General features: G+C 43.3%; 1 protein-coding gene across 4 annotated transcripts in view; it reads left to right on the top strand.

Moving 5' to 3' along the window:
• PRKAG2 (protein kinase AMP-activated non-catalytic subunit gamma 2) overlaps positions 1 to 27941 on the top strand; it is a 221110-nt gene that overhangs the window by 41855 nt on the left and 151314 nt on the right. For 2 of the 4 annotated variants that reach the window (XM_063179437.1, XM_063179570.1), the window contains exon 2: positions 25663 to 25734. In XM_063179437.1, coding sequence (XP_063035507.1) covers positions 25663 to 25734 — 72 coding nt within the window. Of the gene's footprint in view, positions 1 to 10347; positions 10495 to 22399; positions 22519 to 25662; positions 25735 to 27941 lie in introns of those variants that run through there. The other 2 variants (XM_063179525.1, XM_063179486.1) reach the window with 2 other exon arrangements.

The following is a 27941-nucleotide window of genomic DNA, read 5'->3' as shown; positions in this document are numbered from 1 at the left end:
AGCTGAGGTGGAAGCAGTTTATTACAATGTCTGTATGCTGTCAGAGTTTCAGCAGGAGGTCCCCAAGGTCCTCCTGCAACTTGTTAAATGGGCATATTTCTGAAGCATTCGAGTGGAAAGCTGAGGGACTGGGAAATCTGTTTTCAAAAGCTGCTTTGCAATCAAGAGAGGCAGTGGTCCTGGAGAAACAAATATCTTGAGCTGTACGTGGATGGAAATGTTTATTCTATTTTAGGGCATTGTAGCTGGTATATTATGCCACACTCATAATGTTTTCATTCAAGTTCTAGGAGAGGGTAAACCCAAAAGTATTTTGTAGCTGCATTTCCTCCTTTTTTTCTTCCAAAATAGCTGACAACTTATGCATTCTTAAGAAATTGCTGCTAATAACACACACAAATAGTAATTAACATATCCTAAAGTAAATAAAATTCTCTTTTTGGAATATATTACTGGGCTTTTGGGGAGGATTATCTTTGGCAGGAGCTCTACAGAGGTATCCAACAACAAGGGCAAGGTTGAAAGCCTTCCTGGAGTTGTTTGCAAAGCCCTCAACCCCTGGCTGTTTGTTGATCAAGATCCAAAGCTGCTGTTTTTCACACTTAATGCTGGTGTTGTGGCCAAATGATTTCTCAGGTTTCTTGGTGCTTCCTTATTTAATGTCATATTATTATTTTTATATCAGAATTTCACTGAACAATACTTGTTCCTGTGTGTTCTTAAAAGGTGGCACCTCTGAATACAGTGCAGTCTGAAAAAACAACAAAGAACAGCCAGGAGGGGAGAAATGAAAACAGCAAAGTTTTTGGAACAGCCAGTAATGTTTTTTTCCTTTTCATGATAAATAAAGCAGAGTTGTGGTTGTACCTGCTTGTTCTGAACTGATATTCCTGCATTTTGCAAATGTGGCTGCACCGCCTGGTGTGGAAGATTGGTTTTTGCTGATAAATCAGTGGAAGTATTAATAGATAATAGATAAAATTGTGCTAATAAATTAGCACAATTTTGCCCAGGTCCATGTGGGAGTCAACTCAGAAATTGGGACTGGGACCATGTCCACCAGCCCTGCTCTCACTGGAAAATGTGTAGAGGCTCAAAAGCACTACAAAAGGAAGAAAAAGGCATTTTATTAAACACATAAGAATGTGCTTTGAATTAATGAATGTTGCCAAGAAACAAGATTTCAGTCTGCAACCCTCAAAACAGATGATCCTGCTGTTTACGGGATGTGTTCCTGTTCAGGAGCTGCTCTGGTGCTGACAGCAGGAGGGGTGGCTGGGCACTCACAGGGGGATTTCTGGCAGCTCAAAAACCTTTGGACTTTGTTACCCAGTGCAGCACTATAACATAGTGATCAAAACAAACACTGTATAAATGTGGTATTTGAGCTATGGTATTGCTCTTTCCAGGAGGTTTTCAAGATGTGACTGGGCAGGGTGCTAGATAATCTCATCTGGGCTCCCTTTCCATGAAAGGTTGGTCTGGATGATCTTTTGAGGTCTTTTCCAACTTGGGCTTTGCTATGCCTTGGAGAAAATTGGTTGATCTTTTAAATCGATATGACATATTCAATGTTCTGATTGCAATCTTCAGTATTTTTTCAGCATAATTCATAGAATCTCCCCAAACAGGTTTAGGGCTTCTACCCCCAGTGTAATCTGGGATGTTTGGGGCAGGTTTGGAAGCCCAAATGTCTGTGGAGGACAACTGCAGTGTGAGGAATCAAACAAGTGATGCTTTGTGTTAGGTTGTAGTTGTTGCTGCCATTTTATTTGTGTGTTTAGGTCAATATTGTGTCAAATGTACAAAGTTTAAAAATAATCATTGTTTTTTCTTCCAGTTCTACAAAATGCTGGAAGCATTAAAAAAACCCCTAAACTTTTCCTAAACAAATCTAGTCAATCTATGATTGAGAGAAAAGACCCATCAGCCTTCAGGGCTTGCTGGAATTTGTCTGCTGGGAATAGAATGTGGGTACCCTGCCAACCTCAACCACAAAGTCATCCTTCATCATTTAAATTGTGGATGTAACAGGGAGGCCGTGGAATGGGGGAAGAACTAAAAATATTCACCTGCAACAGTGGTTTTTATGCCTGTGTTTGTGTTTATATATCTGTATGTGTGTGTATTTTCTCAGATGGATGTACATATATTCACACACATTATTACTCTTATTAACCAGAGTCACAGTACGAGTAAAATTAATTTAGTGGCAGTTTACACCCTTTTTTTGGTGAGATATAAAGGTTACAGCCTTTAAAAGACTTCCCCTTTTAAATTATTTCATGAACTTCTTAAGTGAAAAATGTCTGGTTTATACACACGCCTTAGTGATTGCTTTGTGTGCAGCTTGTCTTACCTTTAAAAAACTCAACCCAAGAAAACAAAAAAACCCAATTAAAACCAGAATACTGCAGAAATTGACAGAAGTGTTTCTTCTGATGTGACCATTTGACTTTGTATTTGATTTTTTAAAATTTTGTTGGCTCTTTATTAGTTGAGTTCTTGAAAATCAAATTGAATTCCCTTTTCTTCAGGCAAATTTTGTGTCCAGGATGTCTTTAAAGTGCTGTTGTCTGTGGTGAGAGACTTCGAGAGCACACTTCTCTTTCCCGTGTGGGTAGATTATTTTAAGTTATTATTTACATGACCAAATTAGGAAGTAAAACCTAAATATGCTCTTACATGGGGCTTTTTGGTTGGTTGGTTGGTTGGTTGGTATTTTGTTGTTGCTTTTGGTTTTGTTTTTGGGGTTTTTTTTGTAAATAAGTCCCTGTGGTGGTGATCAAATCTTTGATCTTAAAATAACTTCACTCTCACTGGGTGCATCCTACATCCAGAACTGCCTCTGGCAGTTAAATAAACACTGGACTTTTATCATGGATGGCATCTATTTCAGAGCTCATCACCACAGGGCTCCACTGTGCTGGTGGGTGCCACAAAGGAGCAGGGGGGGCTTTGCCTCTGAGCATTTTGCATCCTTTTGGGAAGGGATGTGGCTCTGCTGGGAGGGTCCCTGAGCTGCAGCACCAGCAGCCCTGTGTGCTGTCTCTGCTCTGACCCCAGCCCTGTGTGCTGTGTCTGCTCTGACCCCAGCCCTGTGTGCTGTGTCTGCTCTGACCCCAGCCCTGTGTGTTGTGTCTGTCTGCTCTGACACCAGCCTTGAGGAGCACCTTCCTGAGAGCTGGGCATCCCCCAATGCTGTGGGAGTGAGTGGGTGAAGCAGCTCTCAGGGAAATCTCTCTTCCAGATCCATCTGTATTCCAGAAATCCCTGAGATCATCTCTACTTACAGGCTGAAAGTCTCACTGTTCATTCCAGTGGGATCCAGCATAATGCTGTGGATGTGACTGTTCCCAGGGTGTTCATGCCAGTCTGCAAGTGTTGATGTGGCTTGTAACCATTTCATCAGCCCCAACTGCTGCATGTCTCTACATTAAATTGAATGGATAAACTCATTTATTTCTATTTTTGTTAAGCTGACAAGTTCTTTCTGGTGAATTTGTAACTCTGTGTCAGGTTTCTGCATCACAATGTATTTAAAAGTATTTCTTTTCTGGCAGTGCTGACCTACTTTAAATGCTGCAAGGTGCTCTTACCTCCTTTTTTTTTCTTTCTAACAGCCAGTTGATACAAGCAGAGATCTTTGTACTTCACTTCTAAACCTTTGATGATATTTTAACTGTTCATTCCTGTGTGTAGGCAGCCACTTTATCCTTTTCTAGGTGGGTCCTTGCCTCAATTCAGAGTTAATGGTTACTATTTATTGCACACATACAAAAGGTAAAACCTTCATAGAGCAAAGCTGCTACGTGCACAGAGTGCCTTAGAAAGCCCAGAATCCCTGACCTGAAGAACAAATTGTCCCTAGCCAGGCTGTTCAAAGATGTGAGGACGTGGGTAACTCACCTGGGCCCTGCAGGCATGGGGACAACTTCAATGAAATAACTCAATATCCACCACAACAGTCAAACCTAAGCCATGGAGTTCAAAGAAAATAAAACTTGCTGTGAGCGTGCAAGAGCATCTTAATTCCTGGATGGGTGTCCTGTGATGTTATTGCAGTGGGATGTTTTCTTTTGGGTAAATAATTAGTGCTCCCCTGAGAGCTGCAGATGTGCTGTAGCATTGCATGTTCTCCACCACAATCTCTAAGCCAGTCTTAAAATGTTACAGATTGCTCAAGTATGCCTGGGTTTATGTGCAGCTCATTATCATCACCTTTTTCTCCTTCCTGCCTCATTTTTCCCTCTGTTCCCCTGGATTTTTGGCACTGACAGCCCTATCCCTGTTGCTGCCACAGCCCCAGGAGCAGTGTGTGTTGCCAAAGGCAGAGAGATCAAGGAGGCAGCAGCAGAGCTGGGACATCTCCACTGACCCATGTGGCCACTGCTGTGTCCTCATGGAAGTGCTGCTCCTCAGAGATCCCACTCTGGGACCAGTGAAGCTAAAAACCATATTGCAGAATTCACATTTTTATAGATCCTAATAACCTTTGCATACAGATATAAAATGAAGCCACTGGTTGGAGTTCTTACCCATAAATCACCAGATCCTATTTCCCTGTGGTTTTCTCCCATTCTAAATGGTGCAGTATCATTCTTCTATTGTCTTGTGGGACTGTTTCTGGCCCACAAAAGGTGTTTCTCATCCAAGCTCTTAAGGGATACAGTAGAAGCAAGGTAAGACCCATCCTGTGTCCTTCAAAACTTTTAAAATGCAATGCCTTTGTAGAGAACAAGGGCAATGGGGGCTCTGAGCCAGTCCCCAGTGTTTAAATCTGCTCATCCTGAATCACCAATTGCTACTGATTCAAAACCTCCCAGACCATCACTGATACCAGTGTGGCAGCCCCCCCAAATGCCTCAAGCAAAGCTGAATGAGGCACCACAGAGGCACCACCAAGTTCCTGACAGTAATTTTGCTCTCTGGTTTATTCATCCTCATAGACCAGGACATCTCTGAGGGGTTTCACCCACACCACAGAAGATTATAGCTCAAATTCTTGGTCCTTCACTCTATGAGTTATTGAACATTGTGTCCTAGCTCAGACTCTGTAATTCTCCCCAGGCACCCAGAGACCTCCACTGACCCCAGACACAGCCCAGCTCTGCCCTGGCACCTCTCCAGAAGTGTCTCCACCCCTTCCTCCCACCATGATGCGGGAAAGAGGCTCCATCCCTCCACCTGTGAGATCCAGACAGGTGGGAAGGGCAGCGGGGTCCATGTGCAGCAGGCACAAGGCTGCTGTTGTGCAGCCTCCAGTATTGCCTTTGTATGAACACCTCATCATTTCAATGTCATTTGCATCTGGCTATATATGCAAATATAGAGGGAAAAACCCCTCTGTAAAAAAAAAAAAAATTCTCTGTAAAGAAAAACCTCTCTGCTAAAGAAGTAGATTTGAGAATGCAGCTATCAGCTTTTGATACCCAAGCTGGCTGAGGCATCCCTGGTGCAGTGTGATCCATCCTCATTGCAGGCTGGCAGGGTGCTCCCTCCCCCAGGAGAGATGGGTGATTTCTCACTGGGGTTTGGTGTTTCTCACATGGATGTTCTCCTTCTGGCTTGTCAGCAGTGAGTCAGGAATCCCAGCTCCTTGGTTCATTGCTTGGTAGATCATGCTGAAAAATTGCAAGGAAAAAATCGTGTTTGAGATGAAAAAAGGAGTAAACTGTGGATTTTGTTTGTCATGGGATATTTTTCTCTGCTCCTCTCTCTTTCCATTTTGTACCATCTCCATCACGCTGCATTGCAGTTCTGCCTGATTTGGGTGGGGTGGGCTCTGCAGTTCATCCCTACCTCTTAGTCTTGGGGCTAAATGTTTTGGGTTTTTTTTGTACTCCCTTTTCCAACTCCTGCAGATCACAGCTGCCCTTTGCCCAACATCAACACTTGAAAGACTACTTTAACTGTTCTACTAAGAGCTGGTGTGTTATGGTGCAGTTTAGGATTTTTTTCTCCCCACTTCATCTTCCCCTTGGTATCCCAGCTGCTGCTGTGGCTTTCCCTGCCCTTCAAGGACTTGCTTCTCTCATCTGAGCATTGCCCAGGTGCTTTGGCTTCTTGGCTGGAGGCTCCACATCTGTGTTGCACGTTTCTTTTGGTTGCTGCTCGTGCTCAGTAGGAGTGGGGATAGGGCAACCATGAATATGATGGTTGTGTTGGCTGTAAAAAATATGAAAAGTCTTTCTTAATTACACAGTAGACAAAAGCCCTTCCCTGCCATGCAGAGCTCTGGCTCACCATGCACTTCAATAATTGCTGTATCTGCTGAGTTCTGAAGCGATATCTTCACAGACAGAAGCTCCATTGATTTCAAGGCACTGTTTGCCTCATAAGAAAAAGGAAACTATAATGGAAGCTGGCCCCATGAACTCATCTAATTTATGTAGTACTTACAAACCCACCATATCTTTGTGGAAAATTATGGAATATAAATAACAACAACCAATAGCCAGACATTTTCTGTCTCCTCTGGGAAATTGTGGAAGGTTGCTGTACTGCCAGATAGAAATTTATGATACTTTAGGCTTTTACTTGGACTAAAAGGATGAAATTGAGTTGGTGTTTTGGAACAGTTCAAGGAAATTGTGCAGGAATTATGTGCAGTCAAATCTGAAGATGGTTGAGGGGTCTGGCTCTGAATTTTTAAAAACCAAACTCTTCAAATGGAAAAATAAACCAATACAACAATGCCTGTTTCAGTTGGACAGGGAATTCTGTAGCTTTATTCTGGTGAAAATGTGACAGTCATAAATCTGCTTTGCTCAGAGTTTGGTCTTTGGGCCATAGGTGAGTGTGTAATTCACAGCCCAAACTACAAGCAGGTTCTGGTGATTTGTTTTCCCTCCAGCGTTACTGACTTGTAAAGTGTGAGAATCCTACAGTCAGTCCAAATACATGAGTGATCTAGAAGTGCTCTAAAAGGAACTTTTTTTTTTAAAGAAACATAAAATGAATAAAGACTGCTGAGTTTGAGATGTAAGGACTGTGATATTGGGAGGAAAAAACCTGAAAACATCTGAAAAATCTAGTGTCATGGAAAATTGATTATATAAAGCATTTTCTGGAACCTCCTGAATTATCCTTAATATGAAAGGAAGCAAGGAAATGGCTGAAGCTTAGGATCCCTGTTCACAGAGACTCCTAGAACTTGTCAGTAAAGTGTGGTTGAAAACATCATCAAGTGACTTGATTTGTGTGATTTCCCATATTGCACCATCCTGTGCTGGATGATGTGCTGTAACTCACTGCTGCTCTTACTCACTGAGCCTCAGCATCTCTGATAGAGCACAGGCACTTGAAACTCAATGTGAAACAATTCAGAAATTGGTTGGTTTCTCTCAGATCTTCATCACTTGCTTATGCAGCCACATATTAGCCCAGGTATTCAGTATGGGAATATTTAATAAATATATAAATATTTACATAAATGTGATTTGGAAAACTCAGGCCTGTGGATTCAAGAATCACTTGGGCTTCTTTGGCAGGAGACATCAACATAAATACAAGTAGTCATCAAATAATGGTAAGAAATTACAGCAATAAAATCTCTCTGCCCATTTTTCACCCCAGAAGGGTGAAAGAAAATGGCAAATTATTCAATGTTTTTAATGGTTGTCAGAAACTGGACAGAATCCAAAAACTAGTTCAGCAAATATTTATGAAATGGTATCTAAACCATTAACTGTTCTGCCTATCTGAGATGTAGTTGTGCAATCTGTTTCACACTCCTCATCCAAAGGTGGGGGAGGAAAAGGCATGTTTTTGAGGTGGAACTTGTGCCAATCAGACTTTGAGACCAAAAACCATTTTAAGATATTTTTTTCTTTAAACACTTTATAGGTCTGGATGATTCTTGGCTTTGGGTACATGGAACTGAGCCTGTGAGTGATTTAAAGGGGATGATTTAGGGATGTGGGACATTTCCCTGGCTAATGCCCCTTCTTATTTGATCTGATTGCTAATCTGAATAATCCTTAGAAGTTACCTATGCAGAGAAGCATTTGATCTGAACTGTGCTTTGCAGGAGAGCCCTTTTTATTCCACTATGAATCCAATCTTCCCTTTTACTCTCTCTAGGTCAGCCGCAGATTCCTTCCTTTTTCCTACAGCTCAAAGAGGAAAGACAAAATGTGTTTTGCTTGCTCCAGCTGGTTGACTGGTTTCTCTTGTACCCCTTAGACAGCATTTAAGAGGAAGCTTGTTTATTTTCCTAAACTATTTGTACATTCTGCATGCATAAAATATTAATTTAGCTGGGGACAAACCTTCTAAACACCAAATATTTGTGCATGTTTCTGTTAAAAAGTGCTGCCAGTGATCTTGTCATGAGAGGATTCAAGTAATAGCTGCCATTTGTGAGTGAACACTCTGTACCATTTTCAGCTTTTCTGCTCCCAAGGGGCTTATGTTATCAGAGGCACTTAGCACACTGAAGGAGGAGAGAGCAGTGGATTGTTCCTAGGATGTGCTGTCTGCCTGGCACATGAGGGGTGTCACCTGGGCCTCATCCTTTTGCTGCTGAAGTACTGCCCAGCCTCAGTGGGGTTTAGTATTTGATGCAGCAGTATTAAGGGTGGTGTTGGCTGCATCCTCTTGCAAAACGGTGTAGCAACATCTGGTGAATGGGATGAATAGACTGAGAGCGATGTGTGAGCCAAGTCCACTCCACTGATCTGGTGGTTTAGTGACCTGGAGTCATTAATTAAAGTAAATCCTCCCTCTCAAGGAGTTTTTCAACAGATCTTCACAAATGGTATTTTGAGATGACCAAGAAAGGTCTGGAAATGCTCTGTGGCTCAAGATCTGGCCACTTGTTTCTCCAGGGAGGTGTCATGATGTTTTGATACCTCTGTTCAAATATTGGAAGCTGCAGGGATGACCTTTCTGCCTTTTGCCTTCTTTTGCTTTGTTCTAGCAGAGGTGTCCTCATTTGAGCCAGCCTTCGACAGCATCTTGGCCAAGGATGTGTCGCCGTGGTCTGGGGAACAATTTCATCACTGCCAGTGAAGGGCACTGTGAGACTGGTTGGTGGAGTAATCAAAGCTGAATGGGGTTATAAAGGAGGAATTTAGCTTGATGAAGAAGGAAATTCAAATCCCCACCATCGCTCAGCTCCTACTGGGAGAGTTTGCATTGCTCTGCTAAGCACTTGTTCATGTGGTGCCCTTTCAAAATAACTATTATCTTTTTTGGATGGTGATACTTTTGATGGTTATACTTTGTGCTCAGGCACTTTATTTTCCCAGTGAGGTCTTTATAATAAATTAAAAAGTTAGCCAAGTCATCCCCTGTTCATGCTGCAGATAGGAAAACTTAAGCCCAGAGAAATAAAGTGACTTTTGTGCAACTAAAAAGTGGGGCTGTGGTTAAGTGGGGAATAAGGCTGCTATGGAGCAGCAGAGACTCCAGCCTTGAAAATGCATTTGCTGCTCTGTGCTGCCTTCCCCAAGGTATTCGACACTGATGCAGATGCAGCCTCAGTCATCTGAAACTTCTGCTATTGAAAACGGGATCTTTTTTCTCCCCCCCCCCCCTTCAGATCACATTAAAACCGCCTGCGGTTATTCGAACCCTTCGACTTCCCCTGTGCCCCCCTGAGCATCCTGCGCCCAAAACCGCTGCTAAATGACCCTCGAGACCTGGCCGAGCCCAGGGCCGGTTCTGCAGGCGGGGAAACAAACCTGGCCGCGATTCCTGGGATTCTATCCGAGCCCAGGGCCGGTTCTGCAGGCGGGGAAACAAACCTGGCCGCGATGCCCGAGACCCCGGCCGAGCCCATGGCCGGTTCTGCGGGCGGGGAAACAAACCTGGCCGTGATGCCTGGGGTTCTATCCGAGCCCAGGGCCAGTTCTGCAGGCGGGAAGCGAACCTGCCCGTGATGCCCGAGCCCATGGCCGGTTCTGCAGGCAGGGAGCCGAACCTGGCCGTGATGCCTGGGGTTCTATCCGAGCCCATGGCCAGTTCTGCAGGCGGGAAGCGAACCTGCCCGTGATGCCCGAGCCCATGGCCGGTTCTACAGGCGGGGAAACAAACCTGCCCGTGATGTCCGAGCCCACAGCCGGTTCTGCAGGCGGGGCTGGCCATGATGCCCGAGCCCCTGTCCGGTTCCGCAGGCAGAGAGCCGAACCTGGCCGTGATGGCCGAGCCCGGGGCCGGTTCCGCAGACAGGGCACCGACCCTGGCCGTGATGGCCGAGCCCAGGGCCGGTTCCGCAGACAGGGCACCGACCCTGGCCGGGGCTGGCGCGGAGCCCGAGGGGCAGAGCCCGCCCGCCCTCCCCGCGCTGCGGTGGCTCCGGCGGCGCTGCCATCCCCGCGCCCGCCGCGATGGGAGGCACCAACACACCCAGCCCCGAGCCCCATCTGTTGCAGCATCGACTCCAGTAGCAGAGCCCGAGATGTTTAAATGCGCTTGCCTTTAGGGAAAAGCTTTCAATGCAGTTCTTCGATGGACGTTTCCAGCCAGACTGCAGGATTTTTCAGAGCTGTAAGTCAGAGCCGGGGTTCGGCTGTCCCTGGGTTTCTCTGGATTTGATTATTTTTATTATTAAATTGATTTATCTTAGCAAGGGAAAATGGGTTTTGCATTCATTTAGGTGGATGCCCGAGTGCACTGCAGGAGTCTGCCGAGAGGCAGGAATTCTTCAGGCTCTGTAAGAAATGCATCATTCTTGGGTATTTTGGGTTTTTTGTCGTGTTTTGTCTCTCGTATGCATGACCGGCACGGGGCTGTTGTCCTGTTTTTAGAGCATTTAATTACAATAGATACTCCAATGCTGAACAAAATGTTCTTTTATCTAGTTAAAGAATGTAGCTTGGGTTTGGGGTTGGTTTGTTGGTTGCTTTTTTTTTCCCCTTGCATAACTTTTCGTTAATGTTTTGGAAAGAGACATTATCATTTGGAGGGTATTCATTTATTTTCAGTCTAAAACCATCTGGTCTCTGCATCCTGCAATGCTTGGTTTCTCCTACTGCTCATCTCAGAGCCTCCTGAACTGCTGAGCAACTAATTTGCCATGGCTAGTCACTGCAACCCCAAATCACAGGTTTGCAGGAAGTGCTGTTTTGCTTAATGATTTTAATTTGATATTTGATGAGGTTTGTTAGGATAAAGAGCTGTATTACTGGATTTATGCGTTCCCCCTTGCATTTTTCCCTTTTTACAAGAATTAATGCTGAACACACGCAATTTGCACTGCAATTAATGGATCTGTGAGATAATGAACAGCCAAAACGGATGAGGCAGCTCCATCCTGGGATCAGAGCCTGAAGGGTTTCAGGATCTTCTGTCAGTGGGGTGATGGTGAACAGCAAATGAAATTTAATCCAGTATAAGATGCAGGGTATTTTGCCAGCATCTTGTGTGTTTTGTTTGTTGTTCAGTGTTATGGGCCACGGGAGAAATGAGAGTGTCAGCCTTTGGGGAAGGCATTTCCCCCTCAGCCGTGTCCCCTCTGTGGTGAGTGCAGGAGAGGCTGGAGAGCAGAGGCTGTGCTGACTTTGAGCAGCCCTGGGAGGTGTGAGCAGGCTGGGGCTGCTGCAGCTGGGAGCCTGGGGGGCAGGATTATCTGATGGAGAGGGAATGATGGGCAGCAGGGTGAAAGGGATCCTGCTGACAAGGGGGCAGCCCTCAATTCAAAGGGAGCCAGTGGGAAACCCAGCAAAAGAAGACTTGGTTGTACTTCAATTTAGCACATTTTTATTACTGGGAGTGGAATAGAAATGTTTGGTTTTTTTTAAATGCCCCAGTTTGAAATAAACAAAAAAACTTGGCCACCCCTCCAAACCCACCCCATCAATCTGAATGCACAAGGATGTCTGACATTCATCAAGAAGAAACTAGGAGAATTAAATGCAATATTGTTGCAAATCTTTAAAGGCAAAACACAGAGTTGATGGAAATCACCTGTAACCAGTTTGCTTCAGGCAGCCAAGAGCCATCGGGTTTCCATCAGGAGGAGAAAATCCTTCTGTCATTTCAGCCTCTTTGGCCACCCAAGTAGGGGCAGACAAGCTGATTTGAAGACAGTAAATATTTAATCATCCTAAATTTAAAATAAATGGCAGTTAAAAAACTGTAAGGGCTTGTTACCATGTCTGTATGCACGAATATATATGTTTCCCATATCCATTGCTCCACATGAGACCATGTTTTGTAAGTGTGTAAAAATAGTGATGCACTGTGAGTTGAACTCTGTCACACCTATATCTGGGAGGAAATAGTCACCAGGGCAGTTTGTTTCTGCTTCTCAGTGTAGGTGCCAGTGCCTTTGCTTTTAGAACTGATGTATATTTTGATTAAGTTATCAAAATTTATCTTTCTGTGCTGATGTAACAGGCACTTTCCTCATAGGTATTTGATGGCTTCTAGTGGTCTTTGATGACCCCTGATTGTGATTCTAAGTCCAATTTCCATTTCTAATAGACCTCAAAGTAAGTGTTAATAAAACTTGGATGTAAATATATATACTAATAATTGTACAGCTGTTCAGTACTTATAGATAGAAATTAATGTTCCTGATGGAACATTATGTTCCTGATGGAAAAAAGTACCCAATATTTTTTATGGCCTTATTACTGGTGTGAACCTAATTTTTGGTAGTAACGATAAAACAAAATTGTTATTCTGAATCAAAATTTCCTGCTTGTGGGTTTAATTTATCTTGAGAAAAAAAAATAGCTTTGCCTTTTTTTGCTTTGTTTTGTTTTCTTCTTGGGTGCTCATTAATTTCATGGGAGGTTTCCAGTGATGCTCCTTGGCAGGGTGGGTGTCCCTGCCAGGCTGAGTTACAGGCAGGGGCTCTCCCTTGGTTTTTGGTAATTCCAGTGTCAGCTTTATTTTTTTGTGACAAATGGGTTTGGACTGTCTGCCACATGGCTTGGAGCAACAGCCAGTTCTGAAATGGCCTCTCCCATGCCAGGCTCATACTCTGCCCATCTGTCACCGTGTCCAGGGTGTCCTGCTAAGCTGGAAATGTTTCCCACACTCTCCAAGCAGGATCAAATTCTTCTCAACACATTTTGATGCACAAACTGTCAGGCAAATCAAATGCAGATTTGCCTGTTTCAGCTCACCAGTGCCTGCTGGGTTTCAAAGCCATTGCAGAGGGCAGAAATTGCTTTTGGTGTACGTGGATAATGAGCTTAAGTTTTCAGTTGGGCTTCCCTGAGTGTGTGTTTGCTTGTCCCTTCTCCACAGCGTGTTCAGGTTGGTCCATTGTAATTGTGGGGCTTAGATGGACTCATAAAGAATAATAAGATGGCGAAAATCAGAAGACACCTTCTAAAGGAGTCAGAATTTGATATGGCTTGTTTGTAAGGTTTTCTTCCCTACACTGGATCTAAACTAGGGACTATTTAAAAAGAATGATGAAGTCATAGTCCTTGAAAGAAGCCTGAAGATTACCTGGGGAAATATCTTCCTCAGAATTTTAGTACTGCATGTACAATTATTAGGAAAAAAACCCTGGGTATGTGTCATTTCTTCCCTTCCCTTTCTATATGAGGATTATTTCCAAACTGGACCCACTGCAAAGATTTATTTTCAGTGGTGGCTATTTCTGGTGTGAGTGAGTAATCTCTTTGTTGTGTTCTTCTGTTTGCTTCATTGTTCACAAGATTTTCCAGATGGGCAATTATTTTATCCATATTTCTTCCAGAGATAGTCACTGGTGTCTTCTAACACCTTCTCCCAAGCAGAACTGTGATGCTCTTTGAAGCACATCCCTTGAGAAAGACTTTAACAAGTGACCAGGGCTTGGTGTGTGTGAGCCTGGAAATGTGAGATTTATTATCCCTTGGACATTGGCAGTTCTCTTAACAAATGTGCTTTTCCTCAGAAGCTGTATATTCTTAAAATTTAAATTCTGGGATTTTTCACTTGGACAGGGAGGTTCCTTCATCTCACTCCACTGGGCACTCAGAGAGTTAACCCTGCTTTCTATACAGAAGGCTGTGCAAAGGAAATCTGTGGGATCTCAGTACCTCAGGACTGATGTGCAGAGTGACAAAGACCACCCTTGGGGGGCTCGGAGGTCCTGGAATGTTGCCAGAAGTGTCTGGTGGCTGGACTTTGATCCTGCACGGGAGACAACACCTGTATGAGGATGGGAGGATCTCACTGGGGTGAATGGTGAAGGGATGGGTTAATTAGAGTGTGAGGCACAGGGTTTAGGATTTCTGTACAGGGGGGTCTAAAGAAGTAAGATGGAGGAATTGGGGCGTGTCCTGTCCTTCTTCTTCTTCTTGGCCTCCATCTTCTGTGGTGATGGTGGCACTTTGGGATTGGTTATTACTAGAAATGCACTGATCAATAAGGGTGACAGGTATTGGAGGAAAGAGGTAAATATTGTATACGTAATTTTGAGTATAAAGATAGGTGACCGCCCCGGGGGCTCTCAGTGTGCTCATGGCTGGCTGCTGAGCAGACCTCTGTCGGGCCAAGAGAAAATCTTTTAGATAAAAAACTAATAAACACTGAAGACCGAGAAAAAACCTGAAGCCTCTTCTCGTCCTTTGAAGCGCGGGCTGCCCAAGGCCATCCCCGAGCCTTTCCAGGTCATAAAACAGCTGAGAAAGAGACAGAAATCTCATCTTGGTGACACTTGGAAGTGCTCCCAGTGCAGGGATGCCCAGAGTGTGTCTCACCAGCCAGCAAAACTGGATTGAAACTGGGCTGAAATGGTGCTGGCTGGGTCCTGCAGCCCTGGCACGGAGATGAGAGGGGATTGAAACCGGGCTGAAATGGTCCTGCAGCTCAAACACGGAGCTGGGATGGGATGGAAACTGGGCTGAAATGGTCCCAGCTGGGTCCTGCAGCTCAAACACGGAGCTGGGAGAGGACTGAAACGGGGCTGAAATGGTCCTGCAGCCCAGACACGGAGCTGGGAGGGGATTGAAACCAGCCTGAAATGGTCCTGCAGCCCAAACACGGAGCTGGGAGAGGATTGAAACTGGCCTGAAATGGTCCTGCAGCCCAAACACGGAGCTGGGAGGGGATTGAAATGATGCTGAAATGGTCCTGGCTGGGTCCTGCAGCCCAAACACAGAGCTGGGATGGGATGGAAATGGGCCTGAAATGGTCCTGCAGCCCAAACATGGAGCTGGGAAGGGATTGAACCTGGGCTGAAATGGTCCTGGCTGGGTCTTGCAGCCCAGACATGGAGCTGAGAGGGCATTGAAATGGGGCTGGAATGATCCTGCAGCCCAAACACGGAGCTGGGAGCTCGCTGTGCTGCCCGAGCCCCGGCCCAGCCTCCTGCGGGGATGGAGCCTCCCATCCCGGCGTTGTCATGGCTACACTGGTACCGCTGGAGCTGGGGAAGGAGCTGGAGTAAGCCACGCTCCGAGTGCCGTGCACACCGTAGTGAGAGAAAGCCCCTTGTTTGGACAGCTTTCTAGAGGGGGAAAGTAAAAAAAATACCCTACTTTATTCCCACTTTATAGCCAGTAAAGAGTGAGATGCAGCGGAGAGATGAGATGCAGGAGAGATGAGATGCAGCATTCATTTTTATATATATATACATATATATATATATGTATATATGTGTGTGTGTGTATATATATATATATATGTGTGTGTGTGTATATATATATATATTTTTTTTTTTTTTTTAAATTCTGGGCAGTGGGAATAGTACAGAACAGAACTTTTCTCCTAATAATAGTGCTTTTCATTTCAGACCTACCACACGAGATGGTCATGCTTGTCAGGCTGCTTTTGAAAGTAAGCTTCTGTCAAAGGCACTGTTTGCTTTGTGCATTGGCTTAATTATACATTTAAAAGGGCACAACATTTAGGGTCTATTCAGAGTTAAATCTGTTTGCAACAAAATTTTTCGCAGGAAGTAGGAAATTAGAAATGTGCAGTCTCCATATGTTGCAAGGATAACAAAACCCTGGAAAAGAAGAGACCATTTATCTTCTTGACTGCTTATTTGCCAAAGCAGGTTCATTTAGTTCATATAAAAGGGAAACTGTTATTCTTAGTTGGATAACAAATGAAAAGGAATTGATTATGCCTCAAAGAAAAGGCCACATTATAATTAATTCACTGAATATGCGAAATTCAATGACATAGAAACTCCAGAGTTTAAGCACGTTGTCCAGCCTCTGCCATGCCAGGGAAATGGGAGCACATTGCCTGGTGGAGATTCTGGCTTTCCCCTTCCCTCTAGGCTGGACAGAAAGTGTGGGGGACGTGAGCAGTGACAGATATCAGAATGCCTTCCCAGAGCTCATCCAGAAAGCCAGAGCAGGCAGTGAAAATCTCATCACTGAAGTGCTCTCATGAAGCTGTTCTGAACTGGATCTGTAGTTTGTAAAACCCTTTGGATTCCCACAGCATGAATGATGGATTGTAATTTATTAACAGTGGATGTCACTGCTAACTGAAAGTCTAGGAGTGGCACAAAATCTCACTGTGTCTTATCTCAGGGGTGGGACACAAAGGGCATGCAGGCTGTGTTTGGGCAGAATACTGTACTAGGAGTGTGATAAAGTCTTCTGGGTTGTCTCTGACAATCTGAGCTTTCTTCTGTCCTTGAGGGCATTCTGTGTTACAGCTTCAGCAAAATTCACCTTTAAATAAAGAGTTCAGAGTGTGATGAATGAAGACATCCATTCTTTTGGGAAAAGAAAAAACTAGTTTAGCTTATAAAATAAAGCATATTCAATTTATTGGTCTCTTTTTACATGTGGTGCTAAAGGTATAAGATAAGCTGTAGCAAAATGACTGTAAACTTCATAGAGGTGAAATTGCTCTCTGCAGCAGCAGAGTGATGTAGGAAAATATGTCAGGAAAGCACCAAGAGGGGAATCTTTCCTCATCATGGACACCATGTGCTGTTCCCCTTGACCTCCCATTCTGCTCTTCAGCACATAAAGCACAGAACCATCTTGTTCTTCCTTTCCCTCCCTAATTTCCTCTTTGCTTCTGCATTTTTTCCCTTTATTTCTTTTTTCGTTAGTTAAGGGACTAAGAGATCAGAGCAGGTCCCTTTCTTCTAATTGTCAAGATTATTCACGGTTAATGCCTGACAAGAATGGAAAGAGGAGGCAACAGGCAGCTGTCTTCCTAAATGCAGTGAACTGGAAAAAAATAGTTGCAGTTCAAGTATTTATGGCAGAGATCTTTTCCCTGGTGTCAATGTCACCTTTTTTAGTCATATATATGCAAGGCAGAACCCTGCAAGTCCTTCTCAGATAAGGCCATCAGCTGGGGGTTTTCAGTTCTGATTCTGTTTTGTTTTATTCTTCCTTGTGGACATGTTTTTTTTAAGAGATTTGGCCAATAAAAAGTGGGGAAAAACATAAAAAAATGCAAAACACAGTGACTCAAAGTAGCTGAAGTGTGGAGATGACTTAGTAATCCTCAGTGTGATCCTTGTGTTGAATCCCCTTCAGATTGTTTGCTCCTGTGCTGCAGCGGCTCAAGTGTTTTCATTACATTATGGCAAAATCATCTTTTGTTTCCTGCTGTTCTGCTGTTTCACTGTGGCTGAAGTTGTGTTTTGCAGCAAATGCTGGCTTTTCTCTGCAAATGCATTGGGATCCAGTGTCTCATTTATGTAAGACAAACTCATAAGTATTGGACAGCACTTTTATTGGCACTGAGTATGAGCCATCTGAAGGGTAACATTTCCAGTCTCCTGCAGTCCTTCCTTAGAATCGTGTCTCTTGGTTTCTTAATTCCCTCATCACTCACCTAACCACATTTTCCAGGACTGAGGTGTGTTATCTTCTGCTTTTACCCCTTGTGTTCCTAAAATTTGGGTTCTTCTTAAATGAAATGTCTTGCCAGAGAAAGCTTGTCTTTGACCGAGCATCCAGGAATAGCACTTAATAATGGGATTGTGTGTGCATCATGGTGGTGTCACAGAGACTATTGGGAATTTTGGTTTCCTCCCTGGCATGCTTTCTCTGCTGTTCTCTCACTTTCTCTCTCTGTCTCTCCTTTTTTTTTTTTTTAAGTGACATTTCATTATTTGCACGTTTGCTAGGTTGTCCATCTGCTGTTGTAATAAACACTCTGCCAGTCACTGCTGTGTGGTTTGTGGTGTGAAGGAGCTGAAAAACCAGGCTGTGGCATTTTCTGGGTCCCCCATTGAAGGGAGGAATGATGGATCTGACTCCATGTCCTCAGAAGGCTAATTTATTATTTTATGATCTATATTATATTAAAGAATGCTATACTAAACTATAGTAAAGAATAGAGAAAGGATACAGACAGAAGGCTAAAAGGTAATAAGAAAACCTGTGACTCCTTCCAGAGTCTGACACAGCCTGACTGTGATTGGTCATTCAGCCAAAACAATTCACATGAAATAACCACCTGTTGGTAAACAATGTCCAAACACATTCTAAAGCAGCAAAACAGAGGAGAAACAAATCAGATAATTATTGTTTTCATTTTTCTCTGAGGCTTCTCAGCTTCCCAGGAGCAAAGAGATTTTTCAGCAAATATGACAGTGACACCAGGCTGCTGTGTGCTTGGGGATCCTAGCCAGGCTTTGTCACCTGATGAGGTGGGGAGCAGCACCCTCCACCACAGCATTTCCACACAGCCCTGAGCTCTCTGCACCTTACAAACAGGATGGGGCTGCAGGCAGGAGGGATTCCATCCCACCCCAGGCTCTCTGTGCCCAGCTCATCTGCAAAGACTGAATCACTGATGAGATACAGTGGGGTTTCCTGGCAGCAGAGCACAAGGCTTGAAAAAACCTTCATTTTTTTTTTTCTGTAAACAGCATAGGAATGTGTTCTAGTGATTTAAGTCTGAGATTGAGAACAACACAAAAAACAGTTCATGCTCTCTTGTAAGTTTTTTTGATGGATCTTGTCTACAGCCCCAGAAACAAAAAACAAAAAAAAGGGCATTTGCTGTGGACTGCTGGAGATTAATTCCTGTCAGGATCAGTTAAGAATTTCAGAAATTAAGAAGGGTGTTCTGGATGCTGCCAGTATCTCATGATCAGGATCACTCAGGAAGAAGAGTTGGAAGACAGCTATTTAGCTATTTTCAGGGAAATATCAAGGACTTAATGGTTTCATGGCTCTTTAATCCCTTCCCTGTAAAATTCATAGTTTAGCAGCTTTTTCTGCCCAAGTGGTGGCAATCCAAGCTGGAGCACCTGTGGTGAGAGCAGTGGCTTCAGTAGCTCCTTGAGTAGACCCTGTCCACTTCTTGTTGCAGCTGAAAGAAATGCCTTTGAATTGCACACAGGCTGTTTTTTTCTGCCAAGCTTTCATATGTGAGGGGTTTTTTACACAGAACATTGAATAATCACCTGATGGATGGGGATTTTCACACACTGACATCTGGGTTAGATTTCAGTCAGCCATTACTCCCTAACCTCTTAGATTGTGCCTCTTTGGTACTATCTAAATAAAATATTTTCCATTTGTTCTAGGCATGTCATTTAGGGAGACTTACCTTCTGTTATTTCAAGTCTGGTGCTGTGTCCACCTTGAAGTGCACACAGCTGGTCCTGCACAGTCACACAAGAATCCCAGGGCTGTGCTGCCTCTGGAACCTTCATACTCTGGACACAATCATAGAATCATTAAGGTGGGAAAAGGCCTCTAAGATCAAAAAGTTCACTGCAAACCTGCCATCTTCATAATTTCTTCTTGTTCTCTTGCTTGTTTTGGGAGCAGAGACCAATCCCCTCCTGGCTACAACCTCCTTTCAGGAGTTGTGGAGGGTGATAAGGTCTCCTCTGAGCCTCTTTTTCTCCAGGCTAAACTTCCCCACCTCCCTCAGCTGCTCCTTATAGGACTTGTATTCCAGACCCTTCACCATCCCCTTGCCCTTTTCTGGACACTCCCCAGCTCCTCAATATCTGTCTTGTAGTGAGGGGCTCAGAACTGAGCACAGGATTCAAGGTACAGCCTCACCAATCAAGTCTCTATATCTTATTTCTATCCTCTCAAATTCTCCAGACCTACATATATGGGTTTTTGTGGGTTTTTTTTTTTTTTTTTTGTTTTTTTTGGTTTTTTTTGTTTTTTTAATACAAATAGCCTTAAAAGTAATAGCAAACAGATAAATTGTAATGGCCCTGTGCAGTGCAAAGCTGTCTTGCACAAATCCAACCAGCTTTGTACATCTGTTCCTGCCCACTCCCATTGAGTCATACTGAGACTTAGTCACCAGCATCCTCAGTCTCACAGTACAACTTATACATTTCTCTCCAAAACACATGCTACAGTCTAGATGGCATGGGGGAGTGAGAAAAGCAAAGCAATGAGCAACCTACTCCTAAAGGAATAAAGGAATGTAGCAAGTCTTATTATACTTTACTATAGCTGGTACATCAAAACAACAATAACAAAAGGATGAAAATGCCTGGGTATGTCAGTTTTGAATCTTTCCTTGTGCAATAATGGGCTGATTTATTATAAATCCCCAAAGGCTTTTAGATAGGATTGTTCTCAGAAAAAGAGAATTTTCTATTCAAGCAGAGCTACCAAGCTATGCCCTCTATTCCACAGAGATCAGACTGTGGATTCTGCTCACAGGCTATTAGCATATGCAGCATATTTGCTGTTCAGAGAGTTTTACACAGGCTTGTAATAGGTACAAATTCAAGGTTGATCTAAAAAAATCTGCTGGTGTGCAGAATGCAGTGAAAGAAACTGTTCACAGCTGATGTTAATAAAAATCCTGACCTTCTTTGTCCTTGCTAGGATACTTGAAGTGCTCAAAGCTCAGTAATATCAGCAGAGGAGGAGATTTTGTAAGGTGTGATGAGGAGAGCAGCTTTTATCAATCTTTTGTGAGATCAGAGCTCTTGTCAACACACAGCTTAATTCCACTGTATGTTGTTTTCTTTGTTTATTTTATTAAAGGAGCTGTCTCCCCATATTGAAAACTGCCTTAGTAAAGTGTCACCTTCTGCTTGAGTTATGTTGTAAAAAGAAACTGTAATGTCTGGCAGGCATTTCACATCCTTAAATTTGGTGCAATCCTAGCACATATATAGAACTCAGTGAGGCAGAAAAATAATGCCTCAGAGGTGACACCATCCCTAGTCAGGACTGCGTGATGCTACCCACACCACGACTCTGAATTTGTTAACAGCTGAGGAACCCAGCCTTTCAGCAGAGCTTGGAATGGGGCTGCCATGAAGCTCTTCTGACCTGTGTCACCCCTGAAATGTGGCCCAGGAGTTGACCACGTTCATGGGGACCCACCTCTGTGGCACAGATCTCACAGCCCTGCGTTGCTCACAGTCATTCCTCATGTTTCAATAGACTGTTGCAAAAGATGCCAGCAGGGAGTTGTTTGTGAAAAACACTTTTGATACCCAGCCCTGAAATTCTGGGCCACTGTCAAGTGGGGCCAGAAAAAGGTCCAACTTCCACCCAAAATACATTGGAAACTGGTCTCTGGCCTGTCAGCCCCAGCCCTTGCTGGCTCTTTGGCTTCAGCCCTTGCAGAGAAGCTTTATCAGCCTGGCTGCCAAAGAAGCCTTGAAGCTAAACAATAATAAAACAAGAATCCTGTTTATTCTGTGTTGTTTACTGGATTCAAGGCTTTAGTGGTGTGTTATTTAAGTATGCAGCCTCTGCAGCAGAATTGCTGGAAGCCCATTTCTTACACCAAGGTCTCCAACTGCAGCAGCCTCCAGCCCAGTGTGTCTGGGCAAGCCTTCCTGGCAGGAATTCTCCCCAGTAAGGAAAGAAACAGTGAAACTGGTGGAAAAGGTGAAAAATGGTTTGGCTAACCAGATCTTGCTCCTATGTATGCCAGCCAAAACTCAAATGTAGTTTTCTTTCCTATTCTCCAAACCAGTTCTGAAAAAAGTTTCTTTGTTTACCCAAGATAACAAAGAACATTAATTTTATTCTTACTTCTTTACACATCATCCCAAATATTCTGATATAAGAGATGTCAGAGGAAAAGGGACTGGAATTAAGAAGGATCATCCTCTAGATGTAGGGGTAAACCAGACCAGAATCATGCTAGAGTTAGTCTCACCTTTGGAGGAGAAATTCACATGAGGAATCTGTAGCCTTCCAGATATCTGTTGTTAGCCCAGAGGAAATAGGAAAAGAAGTGGTAAAGAAAATAAGTGCAAATGCAGACAGAATAGTCCTGGCTTGCACTGTAAACTCCCCTGTTGTGTTTTGGGAGATTTCCCTCCCCAGGAGGGAGCCTGACTGCTGACAGGAGCACTGAGCCGTGGCTCTGCTGTGTCATGGCTCTGCTGTCCTCCAGGAAAAGCTCTGCTGCCCCTGGGGCTGTGTTCCTCACTGGATGTAACAGGACCTGCCATGACAGCCTCTGTAAATAAAAGTGGATTGAAAACAAAATAAATCTGAGGCAGCTTTGTGGCTGTAAAGTAGATCTAAAGTGGTCAAGAGGTCATTTTTTCCAACAGGATGGCAGGAGTGATATCTGCCTGTCAGATGGAGCAGAGCGATGGAAGGATTGCCTAAGGAGCACAAGCATGACAGGAAAACCAAAGAAACTTCCAAGCCAGGCTTTTCATACTCTTCATTCCAGGTTAGCAGCACGAGGACCTGCTTTTGCTCTGTACAGGGGTGATGACAGGCTGAGGTCTCTGCAGAAGTTGTCTGTCCAAGGATTCAATGCAGGACTGATGGACACAGGGCTCGATGCCATTCTGCAGCCAGGGCTCTGCAGTCTGAAGGACTCTTCCTCCTAGCAGGACATCACTGTGTGCCTTTGATGGAGTTTTAAATGTCACTGCAGAGCCATGTGGCTGTCCAGGGAGCTGTTTCCAAGTGGAGCAAAGCAGAGCTGGAGAGCAGCAAAGCTGTCTAAGAACAGCTCCAGTCCCCAGCCCCTGGCAGAGTGAGCATTCTGTGTGTATCTGTTGGCATCAGATCACAGAGTCACAACTGTGACAAGGGCAAGGGCTGCACCATTGCTCTGTCAAGAGTTCTGTGGTATTTTGCAACACTTTTGGAGCAGTTTGCTTTTTTTGTTTTTGTTTGGGTTTTTTTTAAGAGTTACTGTATCATCAACTGCATCATCACATGTGTTTCTTGTTAAAGAGGAACACAAGAAAGAAATTGTTATTTATCTGTAGTCTGCAGAAATATTCATGAAGGGGAAATAACCACCTAATGTTTCCTTGCTTAACCAACAGATTGGAATTGAGAGAGCAGCATTTGTAGCCTGGTATTTGATATGTGTATTTTTTCCCTTCTGTGAATGGACGCCTTCACATATAGAATCCCATGAAAGACTGAAAAATTGTTAGGTAGCAGTTACAATTATAGACTTTTTCACAGGACTAAAAGTACAATTATTACCCACTCTGAAATGTTCAGCAGTGCTGTATTAACAAAATAAAAAGGTGTCATACTGCCCAGAGGGCTCCAGCTTCAGTTATTTTAGCTTACAGGTAGAGATTTTTTGTGGATGTAAAGATAGATGAAGTCACAATACCTCCATGGTATCTGAGAGATACAAATCAGAACAGAGTCATCATCTGGGTTTCATGATACTGTTAGACTCCAGACTTTAATATATGTGTGGCTTTAAATTTGGAAGAAAAATGCAAATGAGAACTGAAATTTAGTTCCTAGAAAAATAGTTGTATCTACCTACCCTCTCCAGGTCTGCTCAAATAAGATATTTTGCTTTCATTCCTGGCAGTTCTAGATTTCTGAACAAGTTGTTCAACCCTGATTAGTAGATATGTGTCCTCTTCAACCCAGTTTCTGCCATCCAGTCTCCAGCTTTCCTAAATAGCTGCTTTCCTTCCTGGAAGTTACACCAGGGAGTAATATAGAGCTACTAATATGTGGAGCTCAAAAGAGGTTATTTTCTTGATTTATTCCATGGAAAATTACTTAGCACACATCAGATTCCAGCTTCTGCCCTACTGAAGATAGGTAGAGGAAAATGTTGGTAAATCCTCTGGCTAAATTAAACACAAGGGGATATGGTTTTGTATAACTTTCATTAGGCTCTTAAATAACTTCACAGAGATTCTTCAATTAAGTCCTGCAGTAGCATGTGAAGCAATAATAATAATGGTGATGATAATCTGTATATTGCTGGTGTTTATAAATGCCATTTATGGCAAAATAATTTTTATATGGAGTAAGTAATTTTAATCTTAATTTTAATCTCTTCCTTTGGTTTTGAGATGTTTCCTTATGTTTTATTTGCAAACAAAGATGATGTGAAACACAGATGCCCAGGCAAGAGGGAGATGTTACATAGCTGAGCTTTGTAGATAGCTCCCATTGAAGGTGCATAGATGGGGTTGGGAGCAGAGAGAATTTGTCAGGAATACATTTGTTTGGGGCCCAATGATTTGGGGCCAGCTTGGCCAAGCCTGGCTGCTGCTTTTTCTTTTTTTTTTTTCCCTTTTCAACTTGGCATGAATTACTCCCATGTGTTTCAGTTCCAGTAATTCAATATTTTGTTCCTTATTTTTGTTGCTTGTTATGTAACCAGAGTATTTTCAAACACTGCTAAGAATTATGGCTGAGTTATACACAATTTTTGAGCATATTTTGACTTTAGTATGATTACACAAAGCAATGTGATTAGACCTGTGGCTGCTCTGAATGCTGAAGACAAGCAAGCCCTGCAGACTTCACGGATGGTGCTAATTTTTAATTAAGCTCTGTTTGATCACAAAATTAGGTTTACGTGAAATTGTTATTTATTTATATTTTGAATTCTTTTAAATGGTTGCAGATGTGGTGGTTGAGAAGCACTGAATCATTGCATGGAAAGGGTGATGCCTCTCATCTGGGAGGTTCTGTTTTGGAGAGGTGTTCCTGACATTTAGAACACAATTTAAGACACAAGACTCAGCTCTTCAGCACACAGTATTAGGCAATCTCATGCTTCTGGTCACAGAATTGCTCATTATGTACTTTTCTGTTCAAACAGATGCTAAACTTGACACTAACATAATTTCCTTATGCATGTAGAAAGGAGCTCTAAAAACCCTGTGGCTGGAACATGAAGTATCATAAACAGAACAGACGGCAGGAGGTGGAATATAATTGCAGTTTGTTTTTGTTAGTTAAAAATGAGCATGTGTGCTTTTCTTATGCCTTTATTGTCTTTAGTCCTGCAGAATTGGGTGCTCCTCTCCCATTTGTGCGGGTTATTTCCTCCCTGAGCACCATGTCAGTTTTCTCTGTCTTTTTCTAGAAGTCATGTATTTCTCAGAACGTTGACATGCTTTCATGCTTTCATTCAGGTTGTGTTTATTGCCACAAATATGCTTTAAGATCATGCATCCCACTAAAAGCAAGAGAGGCATTTGCTGAGCAAGTGGATGTGTTTAAACTATAATTTACTTACAATTTAAATTTATGAGTTTATTATAATTTATAATAAACTATAATACCAATTTTTCTACGGGATTTCAGTACCTCCCCTTGAAAGTTTAACACAGGGCTTTTGACTTTGGCTGTGCAGGTGGTTTTTGATGCTGATGTGGTGCAAGTGCTGTTGAGGGCTCTCTGTTCACTTGTGACTTATATCTGACATTTTTTCCCAGCCCAGGAGAACCAGCAGAGTCTGTGGTATTGCTTGCCAGCAATTCCATGCATTCTGAAAATAGACCTGTGGGCTTCAGTCATGGGGTTCTCTGATGGAAGGAAGAAGGCATTCATAAAACACATCCCTTTTTCTTCTCTGTCCTTGCAGGATCTCAGCTCATTTGCCATGCCATTCCTGGACGGTGATGTGGAGAGCACGGACAAAAATGCTCCTCGCAAGGTAGGATTTATCCCAGCTTCCCCTTCTCTGCAGGGCTCCAATCCCTTGTGGTGCACACAATTTGTTAGGCTTAAAAAAGCCTGGGGTTTGCATTCCCTGCCATACATTAACCTGTTGAGAGTGGGGCACTAAGGCAAACCCAGTGGCTTTTGCAGACCTTACCATGGCAGTGCCTGAGCAGTATGACCTGTGAAGGATGCAAGCTGCTGGTGGTGTGGCTGTAAATACTGTAATGTTGTGTGTAACACAGCTGTAAATCAGTGAGGTGATGTTGCATAGCTGTATTCTCAGGAATATCTTTACCTTAGAGATCTGAGGTGTTGCTGCAGAAATATACACTGCTCAAGGAGGAATCTGTGGCTGTTGGAAGGGTTTCCTGGAATTGCCTCCTGCTGGCTGCTCTCTCTCTATGGGTGTTTTAATTATTCACTGTCCTTGATCTCTCTGTCCTTGGCACTGGAAAAATGAATTGCCTTCATTTGCTGTAGCCATAGTGGTAGAGCCTTCCTGTGAACAAAGTAGAAAATTTCCTCTTCAATGTGGGATTAACTCAAGGTTATCCTTCTGGAGGCATTGATTTGTTTTTCTGATGCTGTTAAATTAAGCCAATGTAGTCACAGAGCTGGCTTGCTTTAAAAAGGATCAGGGCAGCACATTCAATGGATGACATTGGGGATGTGCCTGTACAATCTTCAGAGCAATAAAAATGGTGGAATCTGTCATCTTCAGGTCCTGGCCTCCTCATTTTCACAAGGCACTGAAGTACAAGCTGGTCTGTTAAATGGAAGCCTCCTACCAGCCACATTCTGGGCTTGGCCAAGAGGCATTCTCCTCCAATCCACAGGCACCCCCAAAAGCTGATCTTCAGCTACTCCTCCTCAGTTTCACTGGTCACAGTATTTACAAGGCTGTGGACCTCCATGACCATTAAACCTGCTACAAGCCATGTGGCAGAGAGTCTGCAGGGCAGACAACATAATAAACACTCCTTAGTGAAGCTGATCTGCATCTAGAACAATAATAACTTAGCACTGTTGACAGCATGAGTTTCCATTCCTTTGCACTTCACAGCTAAGGACAGATGTTTTCGGAATTTCTGCAATTCATCAGCAATTGAATAAGTTTATAGCATTTTCCTTGTTCTTTTCTGTGTTGGACCTTTTAGACTGAGGTAGGAGATGCTGATGCTGGAGGACCCTTGTAGATGCCAGGGAAACAAAAATATACAGTGCTACTAAAAGGTGCCTGTTTGGAAAGTTTGAATAAAGGGAAAAATGTGATGATTTTGGAAGCGATAGTCATGCTGGAAGAAGGCAGGGGTTTCTGGCTAAAACTTGATTTTTCCATTTATCACCTTCTTTCCACAAAGAAAGGTGAGAAAGATGCATGAATCTCAGTCATGAGGAAATAATGTGCCAAGGCTCATTGGCCTGGTGTGCAGAATTGCATGAAATAATTTAATGACTTCCACTCTACTGTTCCGAAATCCTGTCATTTTCTTCCAACTGGTCTCGGGACTATTTTTTCACAAAAGCACAAATTTAGGTTGGGAAAGACCTCTGAGATTATTGAGTCCAGCCTTAGATCACCACCTGGCCTTTGGTGAGTTCATGTCTTCTGAGAACTGGAAGGACATTTCAATAGTTGCCTCTTTTTTTGTAGCATTGTTAAATGCTGGGGCAAGTTCTGCTTATGGAAGTGCAACTGACTTCAATAACCACAGAGCTGGGGCTTAATCTCTGAAGTTCTATTTCTAACTGACCTTTTTGACTGAGTGTGTAAGACCTAGTGTTTTTTACTATTATACTTGAACTCTGTTCCACACATACAACAAAATGGTAACAAGGAAGCTGGCAGTGCCCCACTTCTGATCAAGAAAAAGAGGTAATATTTTAAAATCCATTGCCACACAATGGATTGACAGCCAATATGTCATTGTCCTCAACGAGAAGGATGGGATTTTTGCTGGTAGTGAATGAGGAGTAGCATCACACTGTGATGGGGTTCACAGGGGTTCTTGGATGAGGGAAGAGACGAGGATCTGACTCCATGTTTCAGAAGGCTGATTTATTATTTTATTATATATATTGCATTAAAACTATACTAAAAGAATAGAAGGAAAGGTTTCATCAGAAGGCTAGCTAAGCTAAGAATAGAAAGGAATGAATACAAAGGTTTGTGTCTTGGACAGAGAGCCTGAGCCAGCT

This window comes from Melospiza melodia, chromosome 1, assembly GCF_035770615.1.
Source record: "Melospiza melodia melodia isolate bMelMel2 chromosome 1, bMelMel2.pri, whole genome shotgun sequence".
Lineage (NCBI taxonomy): Eukaryota > Metazoa > Chordata > Aves > Passeriformes > Passerellidae > Melospiza > Melospiza melodia.
This window is presented reverse-complemented; position numbering and strand designations above follow the sequence as displayed.